Source organism: Heptranchias perlo, chromosome 10, assembly GCF_035084215.1.
Source record: "Heptranchias perlo isolate sHepPer1 chromosome 10, sHepPer1.hap1, whole genome shotgun sequence".
NCBI classification, from domain to species: domain Eukaryota; kingdom Metazoa; phylum Chordata; class Chondrichthyes; order Hexanchiformes; family Hexanchidae; genus Heptranchias; species Heptranchias perlo.
Window position 1 is genome coordinate 46,539,600 of NC_090334.1, and position 12,556 is coordinate 46,552,155.

The 12,556-nt window shown below is 42.6% G+C and overlaps 1 protein-coding gene across 2 annotated transcripts in view; it reads right to left on the bottom strand.

Annotated features, from left to right (window-relative positions):
* The window catches only part of LOC137326489 (prostaglandin D2 receptor-like), a 61,091-nt gene that overhangs the window by 14,381 nt on the left and 34,154 nt on the right, over positions 1-12,556 (bottom strand). The window contains exon 2 of one of the 2 annotated variants that reach the window (XM_067991627.1): positions 3,514-6,237. The exons of the other annotated variant lie outside the window; for it this stretch is intronic. Coding sequence (XP_067847728.1) covers positions 6,055-6,237 — 183 coding nt within the window. The 3' untranslated portion in view covers positions 3,514-6,054. Of the gene's footprint in view, positions 1-3,513; positions 6,238-12,556 lie in introns of those variants that run through there. 2 annotated transcript variants of the gene reach the window in all.

The window sequence follows — 12,556 nt, forward strand, 5'->3', positions numbered from 1 at the left end:
CACGTGAGTGCAAAAGACAAAGTTGAAGGGTTTGCAACCATCTTCAGCCAGAAGTGCCGAGTGGATGATCCATCTTGGCCTCCTCCCGATATCCCCACCATCACAGAAGCCAGTCTTCAGCCAATTCGATTCACTCCACGTGATATCAAGAAACGGCTGAGTGCACGGGATAAAACAAAGGCTATGGGCCCCGACAACATCACGGCTGTAGTGCTGAAGACTTGTGCTCCAGAACTAGCTGCGCCTCTAGCCAAGCTGTTCCAGTACAGCTACAACACTGGCATCTACCCGACAATGTGGAAAACTGCCCAGGTATGTCCTGTCCACAAAAAACAGGACAAATCCAATCCGGCCAATTACCGCCCCATCAGTCTACTCTCAATCATCAGCAAAGTGATGGAAGGTGTCGTCGACAGTGCTATCAAGCGGCACTTACTCACCAATAACCTGCTCACCGATGCTCAGTTTGGGTTCTGCCAGGACCACTCGGCTCCAGACCTCATTACAGCCTTGGTCCAAACATGGACAAAAGAGCTGAATTCCAGAGGTGAGGTGAGAGTGACTGCCCTTGACATCAAGGCAGCTTTTGACCGAGTGTGGCACCAAGGAGCCCTAGTAAAATTGAAGTCAATAGGAATCAGGGGGAAACTCTCCAGTGGCTGGAGTCATACCTAGCACAAAGGAAGATGGTAGTGGCTGTTGGAGGGCAATCATCTCAGCCCTAGGACATTGCTGCAGGAGTTCCTCAGGGCAGTGTCCTAGGCCCAACCATCTTCAGCTGCTTTATCAATGACCTTCCCTCCATCATAAGCTCAGAAATGGGGATGTTCGCTGAGGATTGCACAGTGTTTAGTTCCATTCGCAACCCCTCAAATAATGAAGCAGTCCGAGCCCGCATGCAGCAAGACCTGGACAACATCCAGGCTTGAGCTGATAAGTGGCAAGTAACATTCGCGCCAGACAAGTGCCAGGCAATGACTATCTCCAACAAGAGAGAGTCTAACCACCTCCCCTTGACATTCAACGGCATTACCATAGCCGAATAGCCCACCATCAACATCCTGGGGATTACCATTGACCAGAAACTTAACTGGACCAGCCATATAAATACTGTGGCTACAAGAGCAGGTCAGAGGCTAGGTATTCTGAGGCGAATGACTCACCTCCTGACTCCCCAAAGCCTTTCCACCATCTACAAGGCACAAGTCACGAGTGTGATGGAATACTCTCCACTTGCCTGGATGAGTGCAGCTCCAACAACACTCAAGAAGCTCAACACTATCCAGGACAAAGCAGCACGATTGATTGGCACCCCATCCACCACCCTAAACATTCACTCCCTTCACCACCGGCGCACTGTGGCTGCAGTGTGTACCATCCACAGGATGCACTGCAGCAACTCGCCAAGGCTTCTTCGACAGCACCTCCCAAACCCGCGACCTCTACCACCTAGAAGGACAAGAGCAGCAGGCACATGGGAACAACACCACCTGCACATTCCCCTCCAAATCACACACCATCCCGACTTGGAAATATATCATCGTTCCTTCATCGTCGCTGGGTCAAAATCTTGGAACTCCCTTCCTAACAGCACTGTGGGAGAACCTTCACCACACGGACTGCAGTGGTTCAAGAAGGCGGCTCACCACCACCTTCTCAAGGGCAATTAGGGATGTGCAATAAATGCTGGCCTTACCAGTGACGCCCACATCCCATGAACGAATAATAAAAAAAACACCCAAGTCGCTAGAGAAAGTTTGTGCAGAATGGCATGGGCAGGAACTGTCCCCCAGCTCCAAAGAATAACTTGCCAAATTCTTTGCAGTCAGCTACAGCAGACAGCACAGCCAGAAATAGACATAAAAGCTCACTAGCAGTCTAAAACAACTAACCAGGTACTCACCTAGCTTTAGCTGAGGTTCCCTTCAAATAATGCTGGTACAGTATTCATCCACAGGATGTGCATGTGCGTTATAGAAATGGTAAATCTAGCACTGAGGAAGTAGAATATGACAGAAGGGACCTTAAACAGGCACTGACCCCTCATTTACCTATATTTATTACGGGCCCCCTCGACAACTGAAACGCCACTGACACAAAATGACACGACTGCACTTCCGGTGGACATTGGGCACGAGACATCACCATGCAAAATTCGGAGGCCTGGCGCCCATTTTACCAGCGCTAAACAGGCGACGGTTTGTTGAAAATCCCCCCCATGGTTTCTGTATTGCACTTCAATATTACACACAAGAGTTATTTTAACATGCGTCTGCATTTATTGATGTTCATAAATATACATTTGTTTGTTCAGCAATTCTGGATTGCTAAATTTAACAGCGAATTCAATTCTGAATTATAAATCATTTCTGTTACACTGTTCCATGAAGTTCATTTGCACATGCAATAAACATGCATTTTATTATATTTTAAACAAGTGACAAATAAACTTTGAAGCAAACCAGTCACCCTGCAGGGGAGAGCACTGTTCAGTTTCTGAAGCATTTTCAAAAGCTGGGAAATACATATTACCCGTAGAGACTGGTGAGATTTTTACATCAAGACAGTTCTTTGCAACTAATGCTGAAACATGATAGAAATTAACACATTTTGGTTTCTGACTGGATTTCACAAGCAGATCCTATCACATTAATCAGCAATACATGTGTCGTAAAGTCACCGAGGCCAGCCACAACACACTGTTCAGATTTCAGTTTTAAAACTATGTACTATCAGGTTGTTTTTCGGACTGGAGGAAGGTATACAATGGTGTTCCCCAGGGGTCGGTACTAGGACCACTGCTTTTCTTGCTATATATTAATGTCGTGGACTTGGGTGTACAGGGCACAATTTCAAAATTTGCTGATGACACAAAACAGTGAGGAGGATAGTAATAGACTTCAAGAGGACATAGACCGGCTGGTAGAATGGGAGGACTCATGGCAGATGAAATTTATCGCAGAGAAGTGTGAAGTGATATATTTTGGCTGGAAGAACGAGGAGAGGCAATATGAACTAAATGGTACAATTCTAAAGGGAGTGCAGGAACAGAAAGACCTGGGGGTATGTGCACAAATCTTTGAAGGTGGCAGGACAGGTTGAGAAAGCGGTTGAAAAAGCATGTGAGATCCTGGGCTTTATAAATAGAGGCATAGAATACAAAAGCAAGGAAGTTATATTGAACCTTTATAAAACACTGGTTTGGTCCCAACTGGAGTATTGTGTCCAATTCTGGGCACCGCACTTTAGGAAGTGTCGAAACTTAATATTACTTATTCTATACAATGCATTAACACCCAAACAAAAGTAGAACAAGAGAGAATTTATTATTTTACTTGTACAAGTAGAAGAGCACCTCAAGACAATGGTTGAGGATACATCTTCGCTGAGTTCAAGAAATAGCTCACGTTTATACAGCTCAGTAACAACGCCCACCTGTCACAGAATATGGGCGTACACGTACATTCTTTATTGGGTCAGGTAGTTGGTCAATCAAGTAGTGAGCCTGCCCCCCCCCCCCCCCCCCCGAACATCCATCGCCCTTTATTACTTTGGCACGTAGGCCTGAGCATTCCCATCCTCCCTACATTTCTGCCCTGGTTATCAGTAGGGCTGAAGTCAGTCTCAAGGCCACATGGCCTTTCAAGAAACTGTATTCTCATTATATTTTTGTAGTCAGCAATACCCTTATCTGCTAGGGGGGCCAGACGGTACTAAGCACCTGCTCAGCTAACTTTAATTATCAACATACCAAGGCTTAAACGTAATTACACAATTGTGCTTCTCTGTGTGCTGTAGCTAACCTATTATGTGAGTTAATAAAGAGTTAATATGGTCAAGTATCCCTTCATGCATTTCTACATTCGTGAGTTAGGTGTATTAGAGAGAGTTAATATGGTCAAGTATCCCTTTATGCATTTCCACAGAAGGATGTGAAGGCCTTAGAGAGGGTGCAGAAAAGATTTATTAGAATGATTCCAGGGATGAGGGACTTCAGTTACATGGATGGACTGGAGCAGCTGGGGTTGTTCTCCTTAGAGCAGAGAAGGTTAAGAGGAGATTTGATAGAAGTGTTTCAAATCATGAAGGGTTTAGATAAAGTAAATAAAGAGAAACTGTTCCCATTGGCGGAAGGGTTGAGAACCAGAGGCCAACAGATTTAAGATGATTGGCAAAAGAATCAAAGGCAACATGAGGAAAAACATTTTTACGCAGTGAGTAGTTATGATCTGGAATGAGGTGCCTGAAAGGGAAAGTAGATTCAATTGTGGTTTTCAAAAAGGAATATGGTTTTGAGAGATAAAATCTTTAAACCACATGCAAAGAAGTTCATTATTATTAATTCACAGTACATCATGATCACAGATTTGGCTAAATGAACAATCTAAACATTAATTTGCATTCAGTTCATTCAATAATATGGTCACTGGTGCAAACATTTTGAACAATGAGAAATACTTGAAGGGAAAAAATTTGCATGGCTACAGGAAAAGAGCAGGGGAATGGGACTAACCGGATTGCTCTCACAAAGAGCTGGCACGGGCTCGATAAGCCGAACGACCTCCTTCTGTGCTGTAACCATTCTATGATTCTAATAAGCTTCCAAATGGCTCAGTGGTTTAAATTCACTACATTCTATAGCACTGAGGCTCAATCCTTAGTCTTGTGTCCAGTTAGGCTATCTCAGCTGAAGTGATCGCGGGGATGCTTCATTAAACCTCACTATACACAGGCTCAGGAGAGAGGGGAAAAAAACTATCCATGATTCCTGCTTTTGTTGACGGCATAGTGATCCCTGTGGAAAATGTCAAAGTTGGGCGAGGGCAGGTTTCCCTTCAGCTGCGATCCGCCAAGACCAATGATCAAATATTTGGGCTCACACATAAAGAATGGCCACTTTGGCGAGGTTCTGAAATGTTATTGGCACCCGTGGGATTTTACCCAAGCATGACTCAAAGCCTTCAGGAAGGAAGGATAAGGGCAGGGAAATTGTAGACAGAAAGCAAATGTGTCAGCTTAGTGCACACAATGCATAATATAGGCAAACGTTCTACAGAACTATGGTTTTGAGAGATAAAATATAATGGGATCTTTAAACCACATGCAAAGAAGTCAATTGTTATTAATTCACAGTACATCACGATCACAGATTTGGCTAAATGAACAATCTAAACATTAATTTACATTCAGTTCATTCAATAATATGGTCACTGGTACAAACATTTTGAACATTGAGAACATTTAAGGTATGCAGATATTTGACTGCCACCACTGAAAATTGGAGTTCTTGTCACAAGGAAATAACTCCAAGGGGCCGATTTTCCTTGTCTTTGCCCCCCAATTTGGGGCACTAACGGGAAAATAGAGGCTGGGAAATCTCACAGAAACCTGTTTTGCTCGATTCCCACTGCTTTTAGTTCCCATTGAATCTTCCAGTTGGGCATTATGAAACTTCTATTCTATTATAAGCAGGCAGGAGCTTCATTTGTGTATATAATGGGGAGAAGTGAATAATTATGGAAATAAGCTTAGACCAGAAAATTGAGTACTATTTGCACTTGAGATTCAGGCAGACTTAAAGCAATGCTAACCAACTTAGAATTGACTTTACACATGAAGACAAAAATCAGCCCCTAAATGCTTTATACTGGATGGAAATTGTACAACTTCATGCATATGATGGCAACATTCATACATACCACAGGCACATGCACATATCAGAAAGCAGAATTTGCATAACAGTTTGTAATTTGCAAGTAGTACATAACAAAGCTATAAATTAATCTGAATCTTATGTTTCTCTGTTATGGTTCTAACAAGAAAAGCACTATTCAGAACAATTAAGACTTTTTAAAAAAGTTATCCTGAATGCCTTTCAGTTTTAAAAGCAATGTCCATTATTATTGGGTTTGGTCATTCCTCCTTTGCTGAAAATCAAGCAATAATCATTCAGGTTCCACTTTTTAGTCCTTGGTAAATCTTTCTGTCAATGGAGAAATCAAAGGAAGGGCAAGACAGTAAATCAAACATTATTTTTCAACGCAGAAATAGACTTTATAAGTGCAGTGTTGAGGAAGAATCTTTGCAACACTTAGAAGCTAGTTTCCGAAATACAGATGTCCTGAAAATTATGAAAACCCATGGGTCGACAATCGAATTCACTGATGCAAACTTTAGAGCAATCAGATCTTCTTCATCTCTGTTGTCAGGAGCAAATGCACCAATATATGCACGGATCTATAAATATTTTAAAAAGGCATTATTTTTAATAAATATCAGACATTCACTATATTATGCACCAAACTTAAATATACTTGGTAACAGGAAAAACCTTCAAGAGGCTGTCTTTAAGATCTTGTAAAATAATGAAAAGCTGGATTCTGAAATACTTTTATAAAAATAGCTGAGCAAATGCAACGCATGAACACTATTAGAGAAAGGTCATCATTGTATCATAATAGATACAGCACAGGAGGAGGCCGTTCGGCCCATTGTGCCTGTGCCGGCTCTTTGAAAGAGTTATCCAATTAGTCCCATTCCCCAGCTCTTCCCCATAGTCCTGTAAATTCTTTCCCTTCCAAGTATTTATCCAGTTCCTTTTTGAAAGTTATTATTGAATCTGCTTCCACCGCCCTTTCAGGCAATGCATTCCGGATCATTACAACTCGCTGTGTAAAGAAAAGTTTCCTCATGTCGCCTCTGGCTCTTTTACCGATCACCTTAAATCTGTGTCCTCTGGTGACTGACCCTTCTACCACTGAAAACAGTTTCTCCTTATTTACTATGTCAAAGCCATTCATAATTTTGAACAACTCTATCAAATCTCCCCTTAACTTTTTCTGTTCTAAGGAGAACAACCCCAACTTCTTCAGACTCTCCACATAGCTGAAGTGCCTCATCCCTGGCATCATTCTAGTAAATCTCTTCTGCACCCTCTCTAAGGCCTTGACATCCTTCCTAAAGTCTGGTGCCCAGAATTGAACACAATACTCCAACTGAGGCCTAACCACTGTTTTATAAACGTTTAGCATAACTTGCTTGCTTTTGTACTCTATGCCTCTATTAATAAAGCCCAGGGTCCCAAATGCTTTTTTAACAGCTTTCTCAACTTGTCCTGCCACCTTCAAAGATTTGTGTACGTGCATCCCAGGGCTCTCTGTTCCTGCACGCCCTTTAAAATTGTACCATTTAGTTTATATTGCCTCTCCTCATTCTTCCTAACAAAATGCATCACTTCACACTTCTCTCTGTTAAATTTCATCTGCCATGTGTCTGCCTGTTTTGCTAATCTGTCTACGTCCTCCTGAAGTCTGTTACAATCCTCCACGTTGTTTACTACATTTCTGAGTTTTGTGTCATCTGCAAACTGTGAAATTATACCCTCTATACCAAGTCCAGGTCATTAATATATATCAAAATGAGCAGTGGTCCTAATACTGACCCCTGGGGAATACCACTGTATACTTCCCTCCAGTCTGAAAAACAACTGTTCACCACTACTCTCTGCTTTCTGTCCCCTAGCCAATTTTGTACCCATGCTGCCACTGTCCCTTTAATCCCATGAGCTTTAATTTTACTAACAAGCCTATTATGTGATACTTTATCAAATGCCTTTTGAAAGTCCATATACACAACATCAACCACACTACCCTCATCAACCGTTACTTCATCAAAGAACTCAATCAAGTTGATCAAATACGATTTTCCTTTAACAAATCTGTGCTGACTTTCATTTATTAGCCCATACTTTTCCAAGTGCCAATTAATTTTGTCCCAGATTACTGTGTCTATATGTTTCTCCACCACTGATGTTAGGCTGACTGGCCTGTAATTGCCGGGTTTATCCCTCTCCCCTTTCTTGAACAGGGGTGTAACATTTGCAATTCTCCAGTCCTCTGGCACCATCCCCATCTCTATGTCATAGATTCAGAATATGTTTGCAGTGATCTAGGATAATAGCAGGATTGTGTGTTTTACTTTTCAACCAGACTAGGGCTTTGATGAGCTAAAATAAAACAGCTCCCCATACTACAAGTGTTGTAGGGAGGATTAGGCACATTGACTTTCCAGTACGAATCTAGCCAGTTCTTCAGAATTTCTTACCTTTCTTCCTCCATGGCGTCTGTTTTTGTCTTTATTTCTCTACCTCAATTGAGCAAAGGAGTCAGCCAATTGTTATTAAAAACAAGATCTTGGTTAGACCGCATTTAGAATACTGCATCCAGTTTTGGACCACTCAAATGGTGGGTGATATAGAGGCTTTGGAAAAAGTTCAGAGGAGGGCTACAAGAATGATTCCCAGCTTAAAAAGCCTTAGATACTCAGAGAGGTTTAAAACCCCGGATCTATTCACTTTAGAGATGCGTAGACGTAGGGGTAATTTGATTGAGGTATATAAAATAAAGGACTAAATTGTGTTCCTATTGATAGATGGTTTCCATTTAATAGATTGGGGAAGACCAGGGATCATGCGTGTAAGCTGTGTGAGGGTAGGGCTAGGTTAGATGTTAGGTGGTACTTCTTTTCCCAGAGGAGAGCAGATGCACAACTTTGAAACAAGTTGCTGGCTTGTGCGGTGAATGCTGACTCTGCAAACCTTCAAAAGAGAGACCTGGACTATTTACTATGCCAGGTTTTACTTGAGAAAAGTGTCTTTCTGGACCAGAGGACAGCCTTTTATCCTTCACTTCCTGGTTCATCAGCTCCAGTGCTGCATCATCAAATCTGGCAGGTTAGGATGCAACATTTTGTTTTAGTTTTGCAGTGCAAACCCATCCCTCCTATCCCAGATGATAATACAGCTATTTAAATGAGCAATCTACCAGCTAGCCAGCTATGCTGTTGGGAGCTCACATGAAATTCAAAGCTACATAAATAATTAATATTGGGAGTAAAACAGCCATGCAAGTCTACTTCCAAAACCAAATTGCAATGCAATATTAATCCTTGATTTACAAGAATGGGAATTTCCAGGCCAAAAGCTACAACTGATCTGAACAGGCTTTAAACACCTGCAAAACATGTGGCCAGTAGTAAATTCATCAGGTCCTAGGAAATGTATCCTATTAAATGTGATTTAAATCTCAGCAATAATGCTTTATATCCTCTGACACAACAGCTGTTTGTTCAGTTCTTTTTAATAGACCTGAAACCGTTATGTGCAAGTATAAATAACAGTTTGAATAGTGGGGATGTGTTCACTATGATCTGACTCTGCTGTTTTTCTCCTCCTAGGCTGCATTTACACTACAAATGTAGCATCAATGCAAATCAGTGCATAGTGGTTTCCTTTGCACTGATGCTAAAGTTGTACGCCAGCAATTTCTGCAGTGGCTCTCCCAATTGTCCTCCATAACTTCAGCAGGAGATTGGCAAAGACCCTCGAGAAACGCCACTTCTCTGGGGTTTCCAGAGGAGTTATGGCAGACTATCAGGGAAATCCTACCCCATAGAGTAAATCTGGAGTCAGGGCATGATCTGGCTCCAAGTCATTGTGGACTGAGACACCCCAAGGGAATCTGACTCCAGATTCACACTACAATTTTTTTTTAGTTGGTGTAAGGTGAAACTCCTTTGTTGCAACACGACATTTTGGGGCCCGAATTTCCGTGAATTGAACCGCTGTTATGCCAATGAAAAAAGATTTGCGCCTGCCGGCAGTTTGGAGAGGTGATTACACAAGGGTTTCCTGGGTCAGTTCATTTGTTTAGTCATTGGAATAGTCCTTGGCATAAAATGCATGTAAAACGGGTATAATTAGCTGGCCTGAATGGAAACGGGACTGTAGCCTTTAAATAGACCGCTCAAACTACATACTTCAGCATTAAATAGAGGACAACCAGGTAAAGAAAGATTACTACTTGACTCTTAGAAAACTTCACTGCATGTCTCATCACTATTTTCTTCATACTATTTAAGAATTATGTCTATAGCAGGCACATCTGCAGCAAGCAGCCAGACATGGCAGCAGGGAACGGCATCAAGTAGGAGAAGAACACAGAACTTTCCCAATTTAGACTTCCAAGGCTTCCTGGAGGAAATTGAAGTAAGGAGGCCCAGACACTTCAATACCCATGCCAGCACACCAGCCAGGAATATCACTCATGCCACCTGGAGGGAGATGGCGCTGGCACTGAGTTTCAACTCCCTCAGGACTGAAGACTGAAAGAAGTTCAATGACCTCACCAGGCCAGGCAAGATAACACCATTTTTTTTTCTTTCTTGCCCAACCTGGGCACCAACATACTTTTCACCCTCTTTGCTTTAACACATGCACAGCTAATCAGGTGATGATTACTGGCACAGTCATGTAGGCGGAAAAAGAGCTGATGCATTATTATATTGTAGGATAGATAATGGATTGAGGGAATGTCTGTGTCTTCTGTGAGGAGAGTAATACCTGGTGGCTGTATGCTCCTTAAATGCTTCCTAATTCTCCTTTGCTACATCCTGAAAATTAATAGGAACACCAATTTAAACATTGTATCTAGTCCGGAGGTTCTATGATATGCACCAAGCAGCCCATGAAGAAAAAAGATTAGACACCCCACCCCTGTAGACCTGCTTGGTTCACGTATCAGATTACCAAGTCTGCCACATAGGGTTGACTTGGTTCAGAGCTTCTGTCGACATGTCACGTTGGACTCATCTTGACTCCAAAGAGATGTGGCTTACCTCCCCCCACCACCCTCCCCCAACCAAAGATGTTACATTGGTCACCAGACAATTAACAAGCATGAGTTTAAACTCTCTAAGTTGACAGCAAGTGCTATGAGTTCCTCATAAGTGGCACAGCTCACCTTAAGATGTCTGGTCACATTTCCACCTTTCCCCTGACCACAGCACAGACACGCACCATATCTCATTGAACAGTGATTCCCTCAGTCAAAGGTACCCAACTTCTTCAGCAACTGTTTGCCTCTCTGCAACCCAATCACTAATAAATCCAATAGGGAATTCAGGAGAAACTTCTTTACCCAGAGAGTGGTTAGAATGTGAAACTCACTACCACAAAGAGTAGTTGAGTCGAATAGCATAGATGCATTTAAGGGGAAGCTAGATAAACACATGAAGGAGAAAGGAATAGAAGGATATGCTGATAGGGTCAGATGAAGTAGGGAGAAAGGAGGCTCGTGTGGAGCATGAATACTGGCATGGACCTATTTGGCCAAATGGCCTGTTTCTGTGCTGTACATTCTATGTAATCTATGTAATGTAATCTTCAGAAACCAAGGATATCCTTATCGATCTACTGGAGACCAGACTTGTCATTCATTGGCATTAGGCCAGATGAAAGCTTTTGACTATGGTTCATGGATATTAGCCAATAGAAAAATGATTTAGGATCACTATAGTGTAACTGTATATCTTTGTGGACAAATACAACCCATTGATCCTGCTTAATCGGGGAGGTAGGGAGAGAATGGCAGATTGGGGGGGGAAGAGAGTGGCAGATCGGTGGGGGGAGAGCACGGCAGATTGGGGGGGAAAGAGAGGTAGATCAGGGGGGAAAGAGAGGTAGATCAGGGAGGGGAAGAGAGAGGCATTTCGTGGGGGAGAGAGAAGCAGATCGGCGGGGGGAGAGAGTGGCAGATCGGTGAGGGGGGGAGGCTCTGATCTGGGGTGGGGGAGAGAGCGGCAGATCGGGGGGGGAGAGAGCGGCAGATCAGGGGGAGGGGGGCAGAAGAGAGAGAGAGGCACTTGTACATTATTGAATACTTTGTTGTTTTACCTAGCTATGTGAACAAACAAGTGAGAAAATTACTTGATAAGTAGTAGCTATTGCTGCAGGCTTAGAGACTAAGCACAGTAAGCTAATTTTAATCAGTTTAAAATGCACATTTTTTTCGAAACAAAGCCACCAGTTTTACACATATACACACACATATATATATATATATCTCATGCCACTGAATTTGGTTGATGTTACTACAGAAATTAAGAACATAACATAAGAAAGAGCAGGAGTAGGCCATGAGGCCCCACTCTCCCCAAGTCTGCTCCACCATTCAATAAGATCGTGGCTGATCTTCTACCTCAACTCCACTTTCCCACCTAGCCCCATATCAAATTGACCTTGAATTTGAGGGGCCTTAAGAGTAAAGTTTTCTGCTTCTATTCACTCAATACAGAGCCTCTCCCACTTGAAGTGTCTATCGGGAAATCACACAGGTGCAGCTCTAAAAATGAATGGACTGAAAATCAAGGGTTGCATCTGTGCAATTTCCAGATCGGCATTGCCACAAATTTCCGGCTGAGTGAAACTCAATGCCAAGGGCACAGAAGAAGAAAATGTACACTTCAGTTGCTTGAATTTTTTTTTCATAACACACACTTTCTGACCCCTACGTAGTTTGCAGAATCCTAGGCCAAAATTAGTATTGAAGATTGATGAAAAGAATGATCATAGAATCATAAAATCATACAGCCCAAAAGAAGGCCATTCGGCCCACCGTGCCTGTGCCAGCTTTTTGAGCTATCCAATGAGTCCCACTCCCCTCCTCTATCCCCATAGCCCTACAAATTTTCCCTTTTCAAGTATATATCTAATTCCCTT